At 47.6% G+C, this 24,426-nt stretch overlaps 1 protein-coding gene across 2 annotated transcripts in view; it reads left to right on the top strand.

Annotated features, from left to right (window-relative positions):
* The first annotated feature begins 398 nt into the window (after positions 1-398).
* Positions 399-24,426, top strand: part of LOC140504743 (protein argonaute-1) — a 28,992-nt gene continuing 4,964 nt past the window's right edge. Inside the window, exons 1-15 of one of the 2 annotated variants that reach the window (XM_072610061.1) lie at positions 399-593; positions 7,646-7,829; positions 8,895-9,015; positions 9,587-9,768; positions 10,278-10,414; positions 11,044-11,178; positions 11,373-11,460; positions 12,125-12,272; positions 15,082-15,201; positions 15,647-15,769; positions 16,033-16,166; positions 17,862-18,046; positions 21,249-21,408; positions 21,517-21,607; positions 22,855-23,049. In XM_072610061.1, coding sequence (XP_072466162.1) covers positions 569-593; positions 7,646-7,829; positions 8,895-9,015; positions 9,587-9,768; positions 10,278-10,414; positions 11,044-11,178; positions 11,373-11,460; positions 12,125-12,272; positions 15,082-15,201; positions 15,647-15,769; positions 16,033-16,166; positions 17,862-18,046; positions 21,249-21,408; positions 21,517-21,607; positions 22,855-23,049 — 2,028 coding nt within the window. In that variant the 5' untranslated portion in view covers positions 399-568. Of the gene's footprint in view, positions 594-7,645; positions 7,835-8,894; positions 9,016-9,586; positions 9,769-10,277; positions 10,415-11,043; positions 11,179-11,372; positions 11,461-12,124; positions 12,273-15,081; positions 15,202-15,646; positions 15,770-16,032; positions 16,167-17,861; positions 18,047-21,248; positions 21,409-21,516; positions 21,608-22,854; positions 23,050-24,426 lie in introns of those variants that run through there. The other variant, XM_072610062.1, reaches the window with a different exon arrangement.

Below are 24,426 nucleotides of genomic sequence, written 5' to 3'. Positions count from 1 at the left end.
CTGCCTTCGTCAGACAAAAGATTCTGGGCTACAGAGCCGGGGAGAATGCTGGCCCCGGGCCAGTGTTACGCTCTCGGCTTCCAGACTCCCCCTCCCCCATGCTAGTCTAGCAGGGCCCCTCCCTCGTTGGGAGAGCCCTGGGGTGCAGATGCAATCCCACCTGCTCAGCTGCGGAGCCTGAAGCTCAGAGCCGAGCCTCGAGCCGCGAGTCTGGCAGTGGGCTCGGCGTGCAGCGCCGCCGACTGGGCGGTAGGGGGCGGGCCACTCGGAGAGCCTTCTCTCCCTCCCTGCTCCGCTGGCCTTTGTTGCTGTTGGAGAGACGGGCTTGACTTGTTCCCGTCCACCCTCTCGGCCCTGGGGCGGGCGCGCCTGCGCACTTAGGGCTGGCCGGCTGCTTGCAGGGAGAGCTTGCAGCAGCGGCGGCGGCGGGCGGGAGCAGCCGGGGTGGGGGGGGGGGAGCGGAGCCCGGCCCGGGAGCGGGAACCACGGGAGCGACGGAGGCCCGGGCCCCCCCACGCCGTGCACCAGACTCTCTCCCAGCCGCCTGACCTACACACGGGTATATGGGATGGAAGCGGGACCCTCGGGAGCAGGTAATGGCCTGTTTGAGGGGAGGCCTGGGTGCCACAGGGGGGCGGGGGCTCTGTGTGTGGGTGCGTAGGGGTCTGTGTCACTAGAGAAGGGGAGGGGGACTTGTGAGCATGGATGTGTGCATGTCTGGGAGGACAGGGGAGAAAGGCCTGTGCACCTGCGTGGGGGGCTGTGTGCATGGAGAGGGGGGGCAGTACGTCTGCAAAGTGAGGAGGGGGTCTTGTATGCTTGGAGGTGGCGGGGGAAGCTTCAGTGCACCTGCGGGGAAGGGAGAGGCTTGGATCTATGGGGAAAGGGCTTCTTGAGATTCTGAGACTTGTGTTTGTGGAGGGGGGGAGGATCGAGGCCCGGGTTCCGGAGATGAGGGTATCTCCTGGCTGCAGGGGAAACCCTGTGTACACAGCATGGGAAGGGCTCTGAGTATGGGTTTTGGTGGTACCTGAGGATTGTTGAGGTTCCCAAGCCTGGGCAAATGGGGGACACTGAGGTAGGATGGGGGTCAAAATTCGAGCTCAGGAGAATGCGTTCGTAGTGCTGGGGCGGGGAAACCAGAGAACTGGGGGCTCAGTCTGAGCAGAGGGATGAACCTTCGGGGAGGGGGATGCTCCTGGTGTTTGGGCTGCGGTGGGGGAAGGGAAGTGAGGCCGCGATAGAGGCTGGGGGTTTGGATGGAGAGGGGGATAGGGGATCAGACTCTGGATCCTGTGAGAGAAGGCGGCTTTGGTGTTCCACAGTTGAAAAAAGTAGAATTGGGGGAAGGGGCCTGAGGTCTGGGGGCGGTGGAGAGAAGTGGTGAGGGGTTGGGGGGGGGGGGGGGGGCCCAAGCCCCGAGCATGCGCAGAGCTGGGTTGCGTTGAGTCGGTTTGGGGTCCGGGTGGGGTGGGGGCGGGGGCGGCAGGGGGAGGAGACCCTGTCTCCGAGATTCCATAGGCTATGGGATTTGGGGGAGTTTCCCCCTTGCTGGATCCTAGGGACGCCTTACGTTTGGGGTGGCCAGCATAGCTCCTTTCTCTGATGCATAGGAGGAATTGGAGGGGCAGAAATATGAGCATTTCAAGGCCTAGAAAGTGATGTTGATTTCAGTTCGTGGAGACAGATGTGAAGGTTCATCGGCCTGGAAACTGACATTGATTGGGTTGGGGCGAGGACTAATAGATTCGGACACTGGTTTGGGGAGGGGCTCCTGAGATAGAAGGAGCCTAGCGCCGGAATATTGATGGGGAGGCGGAGCGAGGTTGGAAATCTGGGAGAAAGAGCCTGTCTGGTCCCCGGGTTTGCCTCCAACATCGGGTCTGATTTTTTCCTGCTGGGTTTGGTTTGTTGGAAGGTTTGGAGAATGCCCAGGTCCGCCCCCCTTCCCTCCCATTGAGGAGGTGTGTGAGGTTTTGGGTTCTTCTCCCCCTTTCGGTATGTGGGGGGAGAATCAGGAATTTAAATCCACGCACAAAGCCTGGTTCGTTTGGAACGTCTTTGGGTGTCAAGATTTCAGAACATTTAAAAAAAAAAATCCCTTTCCCAGCCCTGCTTTCAGTAAGGGTCTGTGGAGTGAGCCAGCCGGCGTTCTCCCCTCCCCCACCCAGAGCAGCTGTCAGGGCCCTGGACACAAAACAATCCAGGCCCCTGCTGCCTGCTGCCTTCTACTATACACACTTTGGGGGACTGGGGGAGGATGGGGAGTGTTGCTACTAAGTTAACCCCATTGTAAGTCAGCTTTTGTTGGGGTGGTAGAGATCAGCTTCACCGGCCTTTCATGATTAAGAAGAAATGGAGGAAACAAGAAATGGAGGGAAACTGAGGCAAGTCAATCCAGAAGTTGAAAATGCTGGAGTCTAGATACTCAGTGAGGTTTGGAGGCTATCCTGTTTCTTTCTGTTCCCCAAACTAGAAGGCCATCAGGGAACGATGCTATAGGCCCTCTCCCACCCACCCATCGGGTGGGAGAGACATTAAGGACTGACATTTCTTCTTCAGGTGGTGGACCATGAATTGGTGGACCAGGTGCAGGCAGGACAAGAATTAAGAGAGTGTCAGTGATTTGAGCGCCTCCCCCTCCTTCTCTCCTAATTCCAAGTCCAGCAATCTTTCCTGTACACTTTGGTGCCTTTACAGTGAACTTTTCTGTAGTGCTTTAAGGTTCACAAAGTTCCTTACATATAATATTTCCTTTGGTCCTCACAGCCACCCTACTTGTTGAGGTAGGTGCTACTATTATTTCCGTTTTATGGGTAAGGAAATTGAGGCAGAGAGAGATTGTGATCACACATAGGACTAGTAAATAGGGACCATGTCTCTGTCTCCTCAAAGTATTTTCTCAGCAACAGTCTTATGGATCAGGACAAATCATTTCTTACCACAACCCACGTAAGGAGGCTAAAAATGATGACGCCTGCCACCCTGGCTGCTTAGGTGCCTGTTTCCAAGGGAGTTTTAAGTAGGTACCTGGCAGGCTGGACTGCAGGCTGTTGTTGGAGAACTGATGGTGATTTTTCCCCTTCTATCCTCATGTTCCCCATATAATAATAGGTGACATTTATGTAGCACTGTTAGGCTTGTCATAATAATAATAGTAGTTGACATTTATGTTAATGCTTTAAAATAGGCTACACAAATATTCTCATCTGAGATTCATGAGAACCTGTGAGCTCCATGTTAAAGTATCATTACCCTATTTTGCAGATGAGAAAGCTGAGGTTCATAGAGGTAGAAGTGACTTGCCCATGATCCCAGGGCTATTAAGTACCCGAGGCAGAATTTGGACTTGCATCTCTCCTAACTCCAGTATTGCTACCGTGTTGCCCGTATTATCGAGTTCTAAGCAATTTTGTAACACTGAGAGCTTCAATTTAAGTAGCCAGTTTTTGGCAATATAAGTATTGTACTCTTTTTACAGATGAAGTAGTTGAGGCTCAAAGCAGATAAGTAAATGGCTCAGGGTCACATAGCTAGAACTATCAAGTAACAAAAGCCAATATTTACCTTAGGTCTCTTATTTCAAATCCTGAGACTGTTTACTATGCTCCAATACCTTTACTACAGCGAACCACGGCTCTTAGTTGGTCCTGGTGGCCAACTGATTTGCAATAGGCTAAATGAGGTACACAGTAAGTGCTTAAGGTTTGCCTTATGGAATTGAAGAGGAGACCTAAAGCAAAGGGCCAGTGACCTAGACCTCTTTCTTCTCTTGGTGTAAAGTATCTGTTTTTTCAGCTGACTGATGAAGGGAGGGGGAGTCCCCTTTGGAGGTAGCTGGACCTGTGAATGAGAGGACTGTTGAAATCAATTGATATCCAAGCTGGGTAGGCTTCTGATTTTCTCCCCTCAGTTGTTACTTGGAAAAGCATCCTAGACAAGTTGTCAATTAGGTTCTGTTTGAAGAACCCCAACCTATGAGGGAGCCACTTACATAGGCTAGATGCCCTCACCCATTCAGCCCTAAGGACTTTCCTTTCCTGTTTGGGAGCAAACAATGGGTAACTGAGGAGCCCTTTAGCCTATGTTTGTGCGCAGGCATGTTTGTGCATGTGCCCATGCATGTGTGTGTCTTTATACATGTATGCACATATCTGTGTTCATGGATGTGTGTCTATTGGGGGAGGTGTCTTAGAGTAGGTGCTTGATTTATGATTGTTGGTTAATACATCAATTTGTGCAAGATGATTCTTCTTCAGGCTTCAGCATGATCTTATTCAAACAGTCATTCTCAAGAAACCCACATCTAATACATGTCTCCAGTGTACATAACCAACCTTTGATTTTTTTTCTTCTCAAAATCTCTAAGCACTAATTCCAGCCCCATATCTTCACTCAGATGTATTGCTCATATCGGGAGGCAGGCCTGGAGGTGGGAGAGTGAAATTCTGGGGCTTTCAGGGATCTGGGAAGCAACCCCAGGGCACCTGAGCCAGGCTTCTGCCCACCCAGAAGCATGTGGCCAGGAGGAGCACCACAAGAGAGTAGAAAACAGGTGTTTGGGGGTTATATCTCCCCGATCCTGTCTGCTGCTCCACCACCCTCTTTGTGTGACTGGCCTTTCCCCCTCCCCCCAGCTCTGAGACCCAGGGTTCCAGTCCCTCATCTGCATCACAAAGTCCCGTCTGTCAGCCCCAGAGAGAGAGGAGAAGGTGGGGGTGGAGGGCACCCTTGGAGTCAGCCTGCTTACGCTTTCTCTGTCTCCCAGGCTGCTATGACTCCTCTCCTCCCAGATACTCAGATGAATTCTAGGACCTTGAACTGTATTTTTTGTTGTTGTTTTGTTTTGTGGTTTTTTAGCGGGCAGGGTGGGAGGAAGCTTATGGTTGTCTTACCTGAGACTATGATTGAACCAGGATGGTTGCTCTAACCACCCCTGGGAGCTGGATTCTTCCCCAGGGATTATATCAACCTGGGCAGCCCCTCCTTAACCCGAGGTCAGCCTGTAGGGAGGAAGAAATCTTTGCGTCTGGATTCTGAGGCCCACCATCCATAGTCCTTACAGCAGTAGGTTTTAGGGCTGGAATTCTTCATTTTATGAGGGACCATGGACCCCACCCCTTCCCCACCTGCAGTCAGGTAAAACCGATGGACCCTTTCTCAGAAATTTTTTAGTGCAGAAAATGAAACTTGTAGCCTTATAAAGGCAATCAATTTTATTGAAATAGAGTTGTCCAAATATTAGCAAATAAATTCATGGGCTCTAGGTTATAAACCCCTGTTCTAGATCCTGCTATGAGTGGTAGGAAGGAGGTCCCTCTAATGGGAGAGGGCTTTGCAAGATGGTGTGTTCTGTGCACTGTGAATATGAGAAGAGAATTAGGATGTCTGTCTTTTGGTCTCTGAAGGCCACAACTCTGAGACAATTGTTGGGGGGACAGTAAGGATGTAGGAGCTGTAGTGCCCCCATTGTCCCTCCTTTACCCTGAACTCTCCCTGACCTACCCCGCCCCCCTGGAAGGGATAGGGTAGCAGTTTCTGGTGTCAGGACTGGGGGGAAGGGCCCTGCTATGCTCTCCTTAGAAGGTGGGCTAAAGAGGAAGGGGGCACTCTCCCACTTAGGCTACTAGAAAAGCCAGCAGATTGTGAACCCTCTAGGTGGCTGTAGAAGGACCAGGGCCCTCCCTGTTCATTTTCGGTCTGCAGTATCCATGTGCTGCTGCTGCTGCTGCTGTGTGTGTTTTCACATTTGCGTCTGTCTAGCCTGGTATACTGGAGAGAGCAGGTCAGAAAAGCAGGGTTTGAGTACCAGCTTTGCAGTTGGGTAACCTTGGGCCCTTCTCCTTTCTGAGCTGGGCTTTCTTCATCCATCAAATGAAAGGGGTTGGGCTAGATGTTCTCTGAGGTCCCTTCCAGCCCCAGCAGCCTGTGATTCTGTGGCTAAACCTGCAGAGCTCTCTGGACCTGGGTTCATATGTCTCTTTGTCATTGTCCATTCATACAGTCAACAAATATTTATTGATTGTCTACTGTGTGTCAGGCGCCATGTCTGCTTCTGTGTGGCTGTCAGCTCCTGCAGCTGGTTTTCTAGCATTTGCTATCTAGTGCACGTCTGCATGTGTGTCTGGCCTGGCCTATGCTTGACAGGAAAAGCTGGGGGTAGGGGTGACCAGGCAGGAGGGAGAGGGAGCAAGCTTCTCCCTGGGCTGGGGAGCTAGGGAGGTGCCACTTTAGTCACCTGGAAGCTGGGCTCTGACTCCCCTAAGGGAGCCTTAGGGAAAGCAGGGGCCTAGCACTGGGGGCCTTCCCAGTTTTCAGAAAGGAATCCAATTAAGGAACTGTTGGGAGAGGGCTTTGCAAGCAGGTGGATGTTGGAGGAAGAAGGAAGTTATCTCTCTTTTGGTCTCTGAAACTAGGAGGGGACAATGAGAATGTGAGAGCTGTGAGTGCCCCCATTTTCCCTCCTTTACTCTGAAATCTGTCTGACCTATACCCCCCCCCCCCAGAAGAGACAGAACAGTAGTTTTTGGTGTTGGGGCTGGGGGGAGGGGCCCTGATGTCCAGACAGTGAAAGCTGAGCCTGGGGGGAGGTGTCTTGTCTGTCTCCCTGTGTCTGATCTGGGCTGGTTTTATTACCCCACCCTCCCCCAGGCCCTGGGACCCCAGTGAGATTAAACAATAACAGAAGGAAGACAAAGCAGGCTCAGAGCCTGACAGTGACCCCCTTCCCCCCAGCCGGAGAATGGGATTGGGGAGGGGGGTGTTCTGTGGAAGAGAAAAAGAAAGGCAGACCAAACAGGCAGCCTTGGGAACCCAGGGGGATCCGAGAGGCCAAAGCTGGCCCCGCCCCTAGGGCCCCTTCTGTCTGTCTGGAGGGAGGGAGAGGAAGGGAAGGAAAGAGGAGAAGACTTGAGCTTTTGCTATGGAAAGCTGGGGGGGAGGGGAGGCAGAAAGCAGACTTTAGATCCTGATTGAAGGAGGGAAAATTAGACATCTAGCTGGAGGAGGGGGTGTGAATTAAAGCATCTTTCAAAGAATATCTTTCCCTCCTACCTCCCAGACTCCCCTGTGCTCTTTTCCTTTGAAAGACCCAGGAGCTCTGGCGTCCCAGGGGCCCCTCTGGTAGTTTTCCTATGTGACACTTCTGGTACAAAATGCTAGTGCTCTGAGGCCCCAATGTCAGCTTAAAGGGTGGACTGGGTCTGTGGATACAGTAGCAGGTAAATTGTTTGAATTTACACTAAGATTTATATAGTAGGAAGACTTTTCCCCAGTGGTCAGACATATAAAACTGTTCAGATGAGCAATTGAGGGAAACCTGGTCTGTCTGGAGAAAACTGGGCCTCCTGCACCTGAGGGAGTCTTGATTAGACGAGGCCAGGCCATAGTAACTACAGTCACCTCCTTGGTACAAACTGGGCCAGGTTTCCCCTAGGATACTTGGTTGTTTGGGGAGAGTCCCTTTCTTCAAGGCCCAGTTTGAGTATAAACTTTCATGAAGACTTTGCTAACAAACCCTGCTCCCACAATCTCAGAGGAATTTCTTCCTGATCTGACCCTTCATGTTTGATGAACTGAACTGAACTGAGTTGACAAAATGATGCTGGCTTCTCTGCCTGAGCTCGTTTGCTCTGTTCTCCTGTAGCTGCAGGCACCTACCTGCCCCCCCTGCAGCAGGTGTTCCAGGCCCCGAGACGGCCTGGGATAGGCACCGTAGGGAAGCCCATCAAGCTCTTGGCCAACTATTTCGAGGTAGACATCCCCAAGATCGACGTCTACCACTATGAAGTGGACATCAAACCGGACAAGTGTCCCCGCAGAGTCAACAGGTAAGGCAAGTATTGCAGCCCCTGAAGCCCCACCCCGTAGCCTACAAAATCTTCTTTTCCTGATTTGGAAACCAACCCCCCCCCCCACACACACACACATACATCATCTTCTTCCTGACTTAGAACTTCATGTCCTTCCCCTCCCTGACTCAGAACCCCTTGTTCCTCTTCTGTCCAACTTGGAAGGCTTTGTCCCTCTCTTCTCTTGCTCAGAACCCCCTGTCATTTCTGTCCCTAGCTTGGAACCCCCTGTTCTCCTTTTTGACTTGGAACCCCTCTACCTCCCTCCTCTTCCTGGACTAAGGCAAGACCTTGACGTCCATATTTCTTCTCCTCAACCTCCTTCCTTCTTTTCCCTCTCCCCACCATATTGTGGGCAGACTGTATATTTTGTCCCTATCTCCCCTTCCCTGCTCCTGACCAGTTCTAAGGAATGAGATGAGAAAGCATAGGTACTAAAGAGCAGCCCTCAGGGATGGAGGTGGCAGCTGTTGTCTTGCACTCCTCTATCTTATCATGACCTTCTTGGGATTACAAAGGGTGTTCCTTTTTCCAGCTAGATCAAATTCTGACCTCCAGAAGGAGTTGTGGGGTGGAATCCCACAACTGGTCACCTCAATACTAATGGGTGTATTCATGACCCATATACTTTTCCTTCATACTTTGAAGGAACCCTTCAGAATTATGGGTGAGAGAAAAAGTTGGAGTGGCTATATGATCTAGAGGGACAGAGTATCCAGGGTTCTTGGAAGGAGTTTTGAAATCCAGCTCTTGACACTGTCTAGCTGTGTGATCGTGAGAAAGTCACTTGATCCCTTGAGAGCCTCTGTTTTGTCATTTATTAAATGGGGATAATAATTCCTAGATAGTAATTATTTCTCATAGGGTTGTTAAAGGGCAGGGAAAGTGCTTTGTAAATTGTGAAGCACTCTATCATCACGAAATATTATTGTTAAGTGCATTTGTGGCCCTGAGGTGCATTTTCCCTTTGACAGTGGTAGGTGGTTTCTCTAGATTTGCTGGAACTAAGGCCTCTATGAACTTCTCTCTTCTCTTCCCCTACAGAGAGGTGGTGGAGTATATGGTTCAGCACTTCAAGCCACAGATTTTTGGTGACCGGAAACCTGTCTATGATGGGAAGAAGAACATCTACACAGTTACTGCCTTGCCCATTGGCAATGAGAGGGTAAGGGTCCAGAAACTGTATGGCATTGATGTGTTTCCATAGCTCAATGGGGGAGTGGGAAAAGGAAAGATATATAGTCCAGAGCATGGGCTTAGGTCTAAGCACAAAGCCTTCTGTCCTCTTGCTTGACTCAGCCTTAAGCACATTGCCTGAAACAAGAGGGTCTCAGTTCCCAGTGGATGGGACCGAGATTAGATCTAGAGAACATCCTTCTGGAGATCGTTTGGCAACTTCCTCCTCCTACCCCAGGTCTCAAAGATTGACTGAGCTTGGACTAAAGGCAGGATTGAACAGGACGGCCTGGTTATAAATACACCTGCTCACTGAAGGAGTTGTTTTTCAGGATGAATTGGGGATCTGGGAATGAGAGGGCATTGACTCATTCATTCTTTAAACACAGTCGTCATGTTTCTACTGTGTTTATAATCCTATATTGGGCTCTGGGAAGATAAAAAGTTTAGGTAAAATTCGACCCCTGTCCTCATGAACTTTCTCGTCTAGTAGAGGTCAGGAGGAACAATGACAGGAGTGCTAGCTAGCTTGCTTCCCTTTCTTCATCTTATTTTCAAAGGTGGACTTTGAGGTGACAATCCCTGGTGAGGGGAAGGATCGAATCTTCAAGGTTTCTATCAAATGGATGGCCATTGTCAGCTGGCGTATGCTTCATGAGGCCCTGGTCAGTGGCCAGATCCCTGTCCCCTTGGAGTCTGTGCAGGCACTGGATGTGGCCATGCGGCACCTGGCATCTATGAGGTACTCAGGCCAGGGAGCTCCCTGGGACTCCAAGCAGATGACCACTGCTCAGTTTGTGGAAAAGGTCATAGTGGTATAGGGAAAGGAGACATGCAGGTTAGGTGGGAAGGGTATTTTGGATGTTGTGGTAATAAGTAGTAAGGGCCTTGAATTAGCCCTCTGCCTGACTCCCAGCACTTTATTCTCATTCCTCAGAAATAGGAGAATGAGTGCAAATAGACATTGTATTTCTATCATCTCTTCCTTCCAAAGGGTTCAAAGTCCTTCCCCATGTTTTATCTTCTTGGTACTCTCTGAATCTATCCCTCTTGGAAAAAGAAAGGGAAACCTAACAAGGGATTCTACTAAACCTAGCAAGATGCTCTCCTCTTTGGACACAAATGAGGAAGGAGACAGTTTGGATTAGAACCTGGGTGTCCAGTCTCTTGGCCCAGGGTTTTTCCTTAATGGGTGGGGAGGGAGTTGATCATGTTATGCTGGAGAGACAGGTCTCTACCCATCCCTCCTAGGTACACCCCTGTTGGCCGTTCCTTCTTCTCTCCCCCTGAGGGATACTACCACCCTCTGGGGGGTGGGCGTGAAGTCTGGTTTGGCTTTCACCAGTCTGTGCGGCCAGCCATGTGGAAAATGATGTTGAATATTGATGGTGAGTAATGGGGAGGGTAGGGGACACCTTCCCAGCTCTGCAGTCAGTGTCAATGTTTCTCCACCCTCCTACCTTGTTCTACCCTCTGCTCTAAAGGAACGAGAAGTCTCTATCTCTAAAATCATGGAGTTGGACTAAATGCATGGTTCTAAGCATTTTAAAGTATGGGGGAACACTTTGTAACTTCAGCACACACCTTCCTTCCCATTATAGTTATTGTATCCACTGAGGAAGGAAATAGAAAATGACAAGCTACCTTTAATTCAGCAATGCTGTCAGTGAGTTTGTATTTCATCATCGCAGCATCCACATGTTTGAGAAGTAACAGTACGTGGAGGTGCTCTTAGATGTATTTATTTAATCCATTTGTCTAAAGTTTATGGTGCATATTTTGTTGGAGCTCAATAAAGATCAAAATGATAATGGTAAATCCCATGGTGCTTGGCTTCTCAGATCCCTTGAAATAACTCTGAGTTCCACTATGGGAACCACTGGACAAAAGAAGTGCTGAATTTAAACTTTAAATCCTGGGATTCTAAGACATAGGGACCTCTTTCCTTTGGAATAGATATGTCTGCCAAGTTAGACCTCCAGCTTTCTCTGAGTTGTCCCCTGCCCTATCCCTGCAGTTTCGGCCACGGCTTTCTACAAAGCACAGCCAGTAATTGAGTTCATGTGTGAGGTGCTTGACATAAGGAACATCGATGAGCAGCCCAAGCCACTCACTGACTCTCAGAGAGTTCGATTCACCAAGGAGATCAAAGGTAAGTGTTACTGCAAATGGGGTTGGAGACAGAATGGGTTCCACTACAGGAAGAGCAGTGTGTTGAGGTGTAAAAATCGGCCTTTGTGATGTTGGATAGATTTGAGGGGATGACAGCAGCTGAGCCCATTCCTGGTGGGACTCCTCCCTTAAAATTTCTCCTATTTCTCTCTTTTCCCCCTCCCCCCTTCCCAGGCCTGAAGGTGGAGGTGACCCATTGTGGGCAGATGAAGAGGAAATACCGAGTGTGTAACGTCACCCGCCGGCCTGCCAGCCACCAGACGTAAGTGAGTAGGGTTTCTGGCTCACATCCAGGAGCGGATGCTGAGTGATTACCCAGCTGCTAGGATGGGGGCATGAGGGAAGTGGTAGAGAGCCCAGAAACCTGATAGCCCTTCTTCTAGAGATGAGCCCTGGGATTTGGCCCATCTGCCTATCCCGGGGTGATTGTGTGATCTTGTATTCCTATGGCGTTCCCACCTGCCATACGTACACAGATAGAAACAGCCCCTGTCTCATCACAGACATCTTTCTGCTTCCTGACTCCAGACCTTTCAGTAACCGCTGGGATTTTTCCTGAATCTGAGGCAAAGGTCTCTGAAACTTTCCTAGCCACATGTGGCTGGGAGAGAGGCAGGGGGTAGAAGGAGCAAGACATTTGGCCCTCACTCCAATCTCATTAGTCTATTTTATTTTAGAAGCACTTAGGTATGCTAAATTCCTTCTCCATATCTTCTAGCTTATGTGTCTTCTCATAAGGTTACAAGTCTTCCTGACTCTTCTCTCCTCCATCTCTACCCTCAATCCCACCTACTTTAACTCTTCCCTTTACATTTGAGAAGGTAGCAAAGGTCAGAGAGAGGGAAGAGCCCCCCTTTCTAGAGATAGGTGGAGTAGGGACATGGTTCAAGGGGAATAACTTGCTAACATGCTTCCTTCCCCCTTAGGTTTCCCTTGCAGTTGGAGAGTGGACAGACAGTAGAGTGCACTGTGGCTCAGTACTTCAAGCAGAAGTACAACCTACAACTTAAGTACCCCCACCTGCCATGCCTGCAGGTCGGCCAGGAACAAAAACATACTTACCTGCCTTTGGAGGTAAGACCCCTCCTTTCAATTGAAACTCTCTCCCACAACTTCCCAGCCACTCCCAATGCCCTTCCCTCCCTCTTGCCTTCTTTTCCTCATGTCTCCCATTTTTCTTTACTGGATCTTCCAGCAAGAGTCCGGACCAGCTCCCTTGGGTGTCTCAGGCTTTTTTCTTGCTGTTTTGGGGAGAGCTGTGAGATCTGTAAAAGAGCAAAACTGCCAAAGGAAAGGGAGGAAATTGGCTCTAAGGTCACTTTCAAGGTCAAATAATCTAGTCATCCTTTGAGACAAAGAAACACAAAAAAGAGTGAGATTATGGAGACAGCAGGAAAGGAACCAAGAAAGAGAACAGAAATAAAGTGCTCAGGGGCTCATTTATTGAGAAATTGGTGAAACTGAGATAGAAGTAATTGGGGACTCTTAGAACTTCTGCAAAGTCAGATTTTAGGAAATACAGAGCATTCATGTCAGCCCTCGGGAATAAAGATTACCGAGTTAATTCTGTTTTTGTTTACATTGTTACACCCAAACAATATCATTTGAAAGCCCCTGGCTCCTTTTTGACTGCGTGTGCCTGCTCATTATAACTGAAACTTTTGGGATTTCCACACCAGAAAGCTAAATATAATCCACATCTCTAGACCAGTGTTGTATTGTGAAGGCCTAGGTTCAGGTCTCAATACTGACACTCACTTCTTGGGTGTCCTTGGGCAAGTAACAGTGTCTTTAAACTTCACCTTCCTCACCTGTAAAATGAGGATAATAACAGAACTTGAATTATGGGTTTCAGAGGCTTGTTGTGAGGACAGCCCTTTGTAGGTCTTCAAACTGTGTTTTTTCTGTTCTCTCCTTTAAAGGGTGTTCATGAGAATCAAATGAAATCGTAGATATGAGTGTACTTTGTCAGCCATAAAGCTGTAAATTGTAATTTGTCATTATCTAGGCCCCCACAGCTTTGCTTTCCTCAGACTTTTAACCAGAACCATAAGAGTGTTAACAGAAATAGAACTGATTAATTTTCTTTCAATTCCTCCCTGCTTGAGCCAGTAGCATGGTTGAGTTGTTCTTCATTCTTGAAGAGGACCAAAATGAAGTTACTATTTTGAGGTCAAGTTACAGTGTGTCAACTGTGGCCAATCAGACCAATATGAGGTTGGAAGGCTGTACCACAGGTTGGGCACAAATGTCCATATGAACGTTTGGAGTGCAGATGTCTCTAAAGTGGCACCTTTCACCTTTCTTTTGAGCTATAGCAATCCTGCTTTGCTCATGGAGCACAGCGCCTTCTTTCATGAGGGCACATCAAACTGGACAGTCCTGTGATAGTGTCTCCCATGTCTCACAATCGATTCCAAAGTTCCTCAGAGAGACCTCGAGAGTGTCCTTGTATGGCTTCTTCTGATTTTGTGAGCACTTGCCTTGTGTGAGTTCTCTATAAAATAGTCTTTTAGGCAAGCATACATTTGCCATTCAAACATTATGGACAGCCCATTGGAATTGTCCTCTCTGCAGTAGAGTTTGAATGCTTGAAAGTTCCAGAATTTACCTGTTGTCAGGGCTGCTAAGTGGATAGAGTGTCAAATATTCCCTGTCTTCCTGATTAACTAGATGTGGATGAATTGCTCTGTGGATTCTTTTAGAGCAAATGATTGATCTCTAGCTGATGAGTCTCCATCTTTCTTCCTCCCTCTCTTTTTCTCAGCAAGCCCTGGGGCCATGTTATATCTCATTTTCCCCCCTTATCCTTCCAACAGTGTGCCCAGTGTGGTAGGGAAGGGACCATCAGAAACCCTTGCTCAACTCAACAAATGTTCACTAAGTGCCTACTGTATGCAGAGTCCTGTGCTTGGTGTTAGAGGCATCAGAGAGACCCATGGAGCTCACTCGGTAGTAATTTCTAGTTAACTAGTGAGCCCAGATATATTCAGGAAAAGGATGAATCACATCCCATTGAGGCATGCTCTTTCCAGAAACAGTAACTGAGTCCCAGTCTCTGCTCATAGGGAAATGTCAAGACTTAGAATTCCTAATACTTACAGAACTTACACAGATTGTCTCTTTGATCCAAGTACAAGCCTTGTGGGGCAGACAATAGTAGCATTCCCATTCAATGAATAAAGTTAATTGAGTCTGAGAAAAGGACTGGCTTGCCTAAAATCACAGTCAGGACGGGAAGTTGAACCTAGGTTTCTAAATTCTCTGTCAAGTCTAACCTCTCTATCTGAAGTCATCCCACAGTAGAATCACAATGTTAAAAGCAGACGGGAGAGGACAGTGAGTACCTACCTGTTTATACCCTTTTGAAATGAATGCATTCTGAAGCCTCTGAGGTAGGATGGTCAGTTTGGGGATTTTACCTGTTCATCCCATTTCATTAATATCTAGAAAGAAGTGTTGACTAAATATAATTCCACCTCAAAGCTAAGTGCAAATCCAACTTTCTGTAATGTGCTAAGGGAGCTGGATATTTAGAGGAATCCTTTTGTGAACCCTTTTGTAAGGTGAAGAATACTTTTATAATACAAATATCTTTTAATTAATCTGTTTGTGTAAGTTTTGATTTTCATACATTTGCAGTTTTCTTAAAGTGGGACATACCTGCAGGTGAAAGTGGGCTGCTTCATACATAAAGCAGGTCTTCTGTCCCTTCTTGGGGCTGAAAAGGGAGTTGAAATTAGGTCTGAGGCCTGGGATCTTATCCTTCTCTGGAAGCTCCCAAAAAAGGATGAAGAGATATGGGTACAGGGGTGGAAAAGGTCCCAGAGCCTTATGTGTGTGTGTGTGTGTGTGTGTGTGTGTACATGCCCGTGTTCTCCAGGTCTGTAACATTGTGGCTGGACAGCGCTGTATAAAGAAGCTGACGGACAATCAGACTTCAACCATGATCAAAGCTACTGCAAGGTCAGCTCCGGACAGGCAGGAGGAGATTAGCCGCCTGGTAAGAGGGCTCTCTAGAGAGGATAGCTAGATTCTGCTGCTCCTGAAGAAAATCTTTGGGGGCTGATAAAGGTGGGATTAGGTCCTGGGACCCTTGCTCCAGTGCTTTAGCGCTTACCAAGGGACCCATGTGAGCTTGACAAAATAGAATATGGGAGACATTCCTATTTGCCTTAGTTCTTCAGGATGAGGTCTTCTTGTCTTCTCCCCTGTGCCAATCCTAGCTTGTTCCTTCCTCCAGCCAAACCGCTCTGAGCCCCTAGCCCCATGTCTAGGTGTCCCCCACAGCACCTTAGTTCAAAGGCAGAAGAGAGGGCAGAATCTTCAGTTTCCTTAATGCTCTACTGCCTGGTTTTAATTAGACTTCTTCCCTAATTTCCTTCACACACACCTCAAGCCACTATTATTCTCACCCTTCCTTTTCCTTGCTCTTGTTTTCCAAACAGATGAAGAATGCCAGTTACAATCTAGACCCCTACATACAGGAGTTTGGGATCAAAGTGAGAGATGACATGACAGAAGTGACCGGCCGAGTGCTCCCAGCTCCAATCCTGCAGTATGGTGGACGGGTGAGCTAGGACAAGAGTCAGTGAACTCAGCAGCAGCCATCTGACTCCAGCTTAATAACAGAGAAGCCCTTGGGCTAGGGAACAGGCTAGAATCACATTTAGGGGCACGGGATGGGAAGCATCTAGTGATCTGGCTTATTTAATAGGGTGGGGAGGAAGGAGGAGGAACAGCATCCTGGAAGACTTGTCCTCCCATCCTGGGGTTTGGTTGGGATACTCCAGGCAGTAAGTAACCAGTGGTTGTCTTTTACTCATGCTCTCAGAACCGAGCCATCGCCACACCCAACCAAGGTGTATGGGACATGCGAGGAAAGCAGTTCTACAATGGAATTGAGATCAAAGTCTGGGCCATTGCCTGCTTTGCACCCCAAAAGCAGTGTCGGGAAGAGGTGCTGAAGTAAGGAACTCAGGGTGGGCTAGGCTCTCTGTCCCACTAAACCCTCCAAAGCCAATTTCCAGAGCATTCTGCCTTGTCCCTTCATGTCTAGAATCTGACTTTTTTGGGTTGGGTCTTGTTTAGATATTGCCCAGAGCTCCCCCAGGAAAGACAGAACCACCAGGGTTGGAGTGGGGAGGGGAGGGCTCTTTATTTAACATCCCTTACACATCCTTGGGGGAAGCTTTCCTCAAACCACTCCACACACACACAGACACACAGACACACAGACACACAGACACACACACACACACACACACACACACACACACACACATATACCTACCCACTTCCCATGGGAATTCCCTTATTTTGTAATCTGACCTTACAGGAAGAGAGTCTGCAGTAGATTAGTTCTAGCCCAAGCCTCAGACAAGAGATTGTCTACAAGGCTCATTTAGGGAAAGAAAAGGGGGTAGAACTTGGTGTGTACAAGTGACTGACACACCAAGAGGATTGTTCTGCCTCTTGATGGAGCCCTCTATATTCTAGTCCAGTTTGGGTTTGGACCTCAATCCCCTGGGGCCCTTGTTATGAAAAAAGTTCTTCCTTAAATTGAGCCACAGTCAGCCTTCCAGTGACTCTTCCCTCCTTCTCCTCCCCCTCCCCATTGCTCTGAGTTCTGCCCTCTTGGGCTCCGAAGGACAACTCTGATATCTTTTTGCATAATAGCTGTCCCTGATGTTTGATGACAACTCTCGTGTCTTCCAGAAGTCTTCTCTTCTGTAGCCTCAATATCTTGTATTCTTTCAAACTATTCCCTCCTGTAGCATGGTTTCTCGCATCCTCTGTCCTCCTGCCTTCATGCTCACAGTCATCCTTAAAGTACAACACAATGAGGGCTGCCCCAGAAAGGCAGCCCAGCTGTTGTTTCCTTGTTTTGGAGCCCCCATTAGATATCTGGTAAAGCAGTCCCAAGCTCCAGTTAGAATTGTTTTTAGCACCCATATTATAATCTTGCCTCATGTTAAGCCTGCAGTAGCTCACACTCCTACCAAAAGCCAGCGTCCGGTGAACTGCTTTTCAAGTAGTCATGTGTGCTGTGGTCCATTGTCTGGCACCCCCACCCCAAGCCTGAGGCAGGGCTTCATGTTTAGCACTGTTTGGTTCCATCTTATTGGCTCTGGCTCATTCAGCCATTCAGGTCCCAGTTCTGTCATCTGACCTGTTAGCCATCTCAGTGTGATCCTTAGATGTCTGAACCCTTCCAGGGGTATTTGAATTTGTACAGTAATCATAGGATTTGGATCATGGATTTAGATAAAACTGAAAGGGATCTTAGAAGTTATTTATTCCATTTCCCTCCTTTTACATATGAAGAGGCCCCAAGACATAAGGTCCCGTAGGAGAGCAAAGAGCAGAGCCAGGGTTTAAATACCAGTCTTCCTCTTCCAAATTCAGGGCTCTTTCCACTATATTACACTGCTTCTTGAAGCCTTAAACCACATGAATGAAGCTCTAGTTAGGGAGTTTGAGGGGGGAGATGATTCTTTGACATCTCAGCCCAGTGGCCACCTCCTAAAGGAAAGCCAGGGCTCACCTTCCCTCAGATGCGAGGGGCTCTGAGCCCTGAGGATGCATTCGGCGGTTCTTCTAGGCTGGCAGGCTCTTAGTGCTTCCCTCCTACTCCCCCTCCCTCTTTCCAATGCCCTGCAGGAACTTCACAGACCAGCTCCGTAAGATTTCCAAGGATGCAGGGATGCCCATCCAGGGCCAGCCTTGTTTCTGCAAATACGCGCAGGGTGCAGACAGCGTGGAGCCCATGTTCCGGCATCTCAAGAACACCTACTCGGGACTGCAGCTCATCATTGTTATCCTGCCTGGGAAGACGCCTGTGTATGGTGCGGCTCCTCCTGGGGGAGGACATGGAGATAGGGGTTTTGAGTTTGAGAGACCAGCCCCAGTGTCTGAGAAGTGTGAGGGCAGAATCCAGGCCCTAGAGAAAGTTCCCACCCTGAGAGGTTGAGAAAAGTCAGGGCATGGGGAAAGAACCCTTATTTTTCTGCTTTGACAAACTCAAGAGTGGGGAGGGAGCCAGGACCCATGTGAAGCCTCAGGGCTGGGAGATGAGCTGCCTGAATCTGCTCCTTTGGGTTAGGTCTCCTTTGGGGTTACAAGCAGCAGCCTGCCGAAATTCCTCATGAAGGGCACCCCTGGCCTGAACTTTCACTTGCTTGGGAGAGGACGCGTTACTGAGACAAGGCAAAGGAGGGCAAAAAGTTGGTAATATTGCTGTCAGCTCTGTTATCAGCAAATGGCCAGTCTGCTCAGTAGGCTAACTCCATTCTTTTCTTTCCTCTTTACCTCATGATTAGTATAATTTTCCCAACCTTTCCTCCATTGGGGCTCTTGAGTCTCTCTCTTTTCCAGGCCCTGATTCCATCAGTTATTCAACAAACATTAAGGTCTATTCTGACCAAGACCCTGGACTCATCTCTGAAGGATGAATGAATAAAAGATGAGTCAAAACACAGTCCTTGTTCTCAAGGAGCTTACTATGGTCTAATAGTGTGGGATAAGATATGTGTTACAAATAGCTTAGTTATCAACCACAATGTGGCAAATTCCAAAAAGAGATGCTGTGAGAAATTTGAGGAAGGAGAGGTCATTTCCTGCCTCTCTTCTGATCCCTTCGCAGTGGCTGTGATCATGGTCTCCCCAATCCTAAGGGAAAAAGTTTCAAAGAAAAACCCTTCCCTCAATCCTGCTACCCTTGACTGACCATCCTAGCTGTCTCCTCCCTTTTACTAGCAAAGCTATCTTAAGAGTCATCAGTGCTCAGCCCTCCAGTTGAGGACCTTGCTTCACTACCCACCTCCTCCTTAACCTTTACTCCAAAGTCTGCATTCTCTTCTCCTCTTGGTGATGGCCTCCTCTCTTGGCAAGATCACCAAACGTCCTCTTCTCAAGCCTCACCCTCATTAACATCTGCTTTTGGTGTCACCATTTCTCTTGGCTTCTCTTCTTTTGACATTGTGCTCCTGTTTTTCCTACCTTTCTGACCATTCTTCCTTTGGTTTCAGTCCCTAAACACAGGCATTTCCCAGTGTTCTGTCATCTCACTCTTTCTTTTCCTACACCCTTTTGGCAATCTCATTCACTGCCATAGTATTCATTGCCACTTCTATTCAAATTGTTCACGTATATGCATATGTATTTCATATATATGTATATTATATATAGATAAAATTTCCACTTCAACCTCTCTCCTTGCCTCCCTTCTCCTCTCCTCTCATTTTCCTTCTCTCTTTTTCTCCTTTTTCCTCTTCTCCTCTCTTCCCCTCCCTTCTCCTCTTTTCTCCTATCTTCTCCTCTCTCCTCCCTCCTCTTTCATTCCCTCCCCTCCCTTCTCTCCTTCATACCTCTTTCCTCCATTTCTCTTCCTTTTCCTCTTTTCCCCCTCTCCTCTTCCCTCTCCTCTCTTCTTTCCATCTTTTCTCCTCTCTTCCTTTCCCTCCCTTCTTCTCTCTCCTTCCTTTCCCTCCCCCTCCTTTCCCCCTCCTCACCTTCCTTTCTTCCCTCCTCTCCTCTTTCCCTCCATCCCTTCCTTTCTCCTCTCCTCTTTCCCCCATGTCCTCCTCCCTCCCTTCTCCCCTCCTTTCCATTTTTCTTCCTCTCCTCTCCCTCTCCTCTTCTCCCCTTCCCTCCCTTAGCCTCTCCTTTCTCCTCTCCTCTCTTTCCCTCTCCTCTCCACTTCTAGCTACTTGCCTCTCCACAAATTCAAGATATGAAACATCTCATCCTTCCTCCCACCACGACTCCTGACTTTTCCTGTCCATTTTCTGTCCTACTGTCTTGAAAATTCGGGCATCTTTTACTGTTCTCTCTTTCCCTCACCAAATACTCCCTCTGATTTGTAAAATCCTATTGATTTTTCCATCTAAGTATTTCCCTTATATTCCTCTTTTTCCTTTTCTATTTCCTCTGTCCCATTCTAATGCAGGCCCTTAATGCCACACACCTTGATTACAAAACAGTTTTCTAATCAACTTCCCATCTGCAGGTTCTCTGCCTACAAAATGATTCTATCCCTTCTCCCTCCATACTGATCTCCCTAAATGATTGTGTCACTCCTTTGCTTGAAAACTTTCATTCATTCTCCAGCCCCTCACAAGTAAAGGCTCAACTACTTAGGATGTCATTCTAGGTCCTTCACATTCTATCCACAGTAAATATCGCCAGGCTTGTCCTACCTGAAACACTGGAGAAGTATATAGCCTCACCCCTAGTCTCTGCCTATTGAAATCTTAATTATATTTTTATTATGTAGCTATATATAATTATAGTTCTGTTTGTACAGACCCTAAAGGCTGAAAAATGCTTCCTTAGCCTTTTGAAGTACGAATACAACTCTCCCTATTTTACAGAAAAGATAGTTTTACTATCTTTACTGGCTAATGTGAAAGATGGAGAAGTCTGCTTTTTAATAATGAACTAGCCAACAATTATGCGTGTGTTACAGGGACAGATATTTCCAGCCCCTGCTCTAGGGAAGGTTGACCCTTCTCCATTAATGACCCCTGGTTAGGATTTGTCTCACCCTGTTTACCCTTCTCTACTTTCATTTCCTTACCTGGACAATAGGAGAGACACTGGGAAGAAGCTCCTCAAGGGGTGTTTAGAAGATAGGCTAACTGACATGTGAGGAGAGAACACAGGAAGAACTTGGATTTGTAAAATTAAATCATTAGAACTGGCAGGGACCTTAGAGAACCCCTAGTCTGACTCTCACTTCAGCCAAGGAATGGGAAGTAGTTGTCTAAGGTCACTTGCTAGGCAGTAGAAGAAACTATGTACATGAAGGCTGTCTTCTAAGGAACTCCATATTGATTCCTTTGCTGACTGCCTATGTTACTGGTAGGGAAATGGAGGAGCTTTGCAGAGAGGAGCAGTATTTGCAGTGGTCTCACTTTCACATCACTGCTTCATAGAAGGGCAATGCCAGCAAATGGAATGTAGGCATCTTGCCTTCCTAGGTGGAGACTCAAGCTCACAGCCTCTTTTCTCCCCTCCCTTGTGTCTCTTTCTCTCCTTGGCCATCAGCGGAGGTAAAGCGCGTAGGGGATACCCTGCTAGGCATGGCCACTCAGTGTGTGCAAGTGAAGAATGTGGTGAAGACATCTCCCCAGACTCTGTCCAATCTTTGTCTCAAAATCAACGTCAAGCTTGGGGGAATCAACAACATCCTAGTTCCTCATCAGCGGTATGAGCAGGGGGGCATGGGAGAGATGGCCTCAACTTGAAGTGTGGCCAGATTGGGGAATGGGAATGAAAGAGTTATACTCCTAACTTCTATATTTTTCCTCCTTAGCTCAGCTGTCTTTCAGCAGCCTGTCATATTCCTGGGAGCAGATGTTACACATCCTCCAGCCGGGGATGGGAAAAAGCCCTCCATCACAGCTGTGAGTGACTCCTTCTTCTGGCTTTCCTATGTGCAATCTCCTTCCTCCTCTCCACCACATGTGTACGATACACCCTAACAGCTGCCCACCCGTAACATCACCAAGACATTGCCTATCTTCCTCAACCTCTTTGATCCCCCTCTCCATATCTGCTGTCAGTGTCTTCCCTCCCCCTGCCAATTCTTAACCATCTGATACTACCCAACCCCCTTTAGGTGATGTCATTATTGGAGGGAGGTAATCCTTTCACACATACGAGATCATGCATATACTCTTTCTCCACTCATGTTCCATGGTGCATGGTGTTTCCTTCCCTGTACCCCTGGAAAGGGCACCAGGTAGGAAAGATAAGAGTCTGATAAGGATTAGAGAGAATAAATTCCCCCTGCTTTGGAAGCTGCCAGCAGGTGGTGCATTTGTTCCAAACACTGGCCTGTTTTGCCCTCAGCAAGGAGTGAGGGATGAGAAAGACATTCCTGGCAAAGGTGGGTGTCTCAGTCAGGCTCCCTTCCTGGGAGCCCACCTCCCTCCTACATAGAATAGCACTGGATTAGGGTAGTGATGCTCCTATATAAGCTCCTTCTTCCCCCCTTTTCCTGGCTCAGGACTAAGTTTCAGAGTGACTCTTGGTTCCCTGCTTGAGACCATGGAGTACTTTGGTCTATTTTCAACATTAAGGCTTGTTCCTAACTCTCCACTGCCCCATAACACACTGCCTCATTGAGGAGAAGACAGTTTTTGGAGATTTTCTGAGCTGATGTTCTCTTGCTCTGATCATGGTGTTTCCTATAGAAGAAAGGGAAGGAACAAGGCTTCACTTCCAACTTTCCCCAGCTTTCTCCATCTCTAGCTCTTCCCTTCTACCTACCATGGTAGGTACCTTTAGCAGGGACCTCCTTTTCTATCCCTACATGTTGTATCTTTCCTATAATTTTTTCAGGGCAGTGGTTTTCACATAGAGCACTCTCCCTGCCCCCATCCCACTTGCTCCCTTTTGTCACATCAGACTCCATCTCAGCAAGGTAATTGGAAGAACCCGCAGCTTTTTTGATGCCCATGGAAAGCCCAGACTATGTTCAGAAGTCAAATTGTAAGCAGTCAGTGACCTGTTCCAGATGAGAAGAGGCCAGCCCATATACTGTACTTTGAGACCATGTTCACAAGAGCCCTTAAGTCTTGACACAGAGTTGAAGAGAAGAATGGGGTTAAGCTGGACTCTCTCCTTCTCCCTGGTCACCCTCTCTCAGGTGGTTGGCAGCATGGATGCTCACCCAAGTCGTTATTGTGCAACAGTTCGAGTCCAACGACCCAGACAGGAAATCATTGAGGATCTGTCTTACATGGTGCGGGAGCTACTCATACAGTTCTACAAATCCACACGGTTTAAACCTACCCGAATTATCTTCTACCGAGATGGTGTCCCTGAGGGTCAACTCCCACAGGTGAGAGGTCCCTGGGATGGGGGCAGATATTTTGGGGCACAGTATCTAGACCAGGGTAGTTCTCAGGAATCAAAGTACAAAGAACTGGCCTAATTAAAGAACTTTTCTACCCTTACCCCCAATCTCCATTCTATAGATGAGGAAACTGAGGCATAGGTTAAGGTCAGTGAAGACAAATCTAACTTGCAACAATGGGTAGAGAAAAACCAAGTGTTTCAATTCCTCCATTCCCAACCTGCAGGAATGTTCTTGGCAGATTCTGCCAAGCCAAGTGGCAGAGCTTATGCTGGGGTAGAGTTGTTATTTCTGCACCAAAGGTTATACAGAGCTTAGTGACTTTTAGGGTATCATTCCAGACTAGGGAAGGAGGCTTATATATTTGCTGCCTAGTCCTTAGTAAATTCTATCTTCAAGATGTATCCTAGTGAGGCCAATGCCTCACTAGAGGCCTTTTTCCTTCTAATCTGTCTCAGAGATACAGCCAAGGTTTCTATTCTTAATACACAATACTGATCTCATCAGTTCCTTGTTCAAATGCCTTCAGTGGTTCTCCATTGCCTATGAATAAAGTCATATAGTTTGGTGGCTGGAAAGACTCCTCAGAGTCCATACCCATCATAAATGGGTCCTTTGGTTCTTTATTAAGTGCCTACTACATGCCAGACAATGTGCTAAGCACTGGGTCAATCAAAAAATTAATTAAAAATAAAATTACAACATCCAAGACAAGGAGTCATCTGAACTCCAGTATGAAGACCTCTTGATGGGGTAAGCACTACCTTCTAAGGCAGCCTGTTACATTTTTTTATAATTCTGTTTGTTGATCATCACTCTTTTGGAGTCATGATTGGCCAACAGCATTGATCAATTTCTCAAGTCTTTCCAGGTCCTTTTCCTTTACAAGATAGTTTCTGCATCTGAACCCTAATTACCCTTAACACCTTTGACACTGATGCATTTCTTTGTGCCCTTCCCTCTTCCACTTCTTCAATTCATTGTCTATCTCTGTGCATCCTGGGGTACAAGTACACTTTCTAGACTTTTTCAAGGGGAAATTAAAATATACGAAGAGATAGTACCAGAGAATAAGATTGTATGATTGAACATGTATTATCAAGAATTGTACAACACATAAATCTGTGAATGTAAATCCCAGATGCTAAGGTCTTAAAATTAAAACTTTTTCCTTTACTGAAGTTTAACAGTCCCCCTATCTCTGCTCATTTGTCTACCTGAACTCAACTCATCTATTTTTCCAGTTCCAAGCTCCTTAGTCCATCCAGTGGCATAGTATCAATAATAAGCTTGTGAAAATTACAAAATCAAGCTAATTGCACCCTATGAATTTGAGATACAACCTCAGCTGAGCTCCCACAT

Source organism: Notamacropus eugenii, chromosome 5 (assembly GCF_028372415.1).
Source record: "Notamacropus eugenii isolate mMacEug1 chromosome 5, mMacEug1.pri_v2, whole genome shotgun sequence".
Taxonomy (NCBI): domain Eukaryota; kingdom Metazoa; phylum Chordata; class Mammalia; order Diprotodontia; family Macropodidae; genus Notamacropus; species Notamacropus eugenii.
Note: the sequence above shows the minus strand (reverse complement) of the source record. Positions and strands in the feature narration are given on the sequence as shown.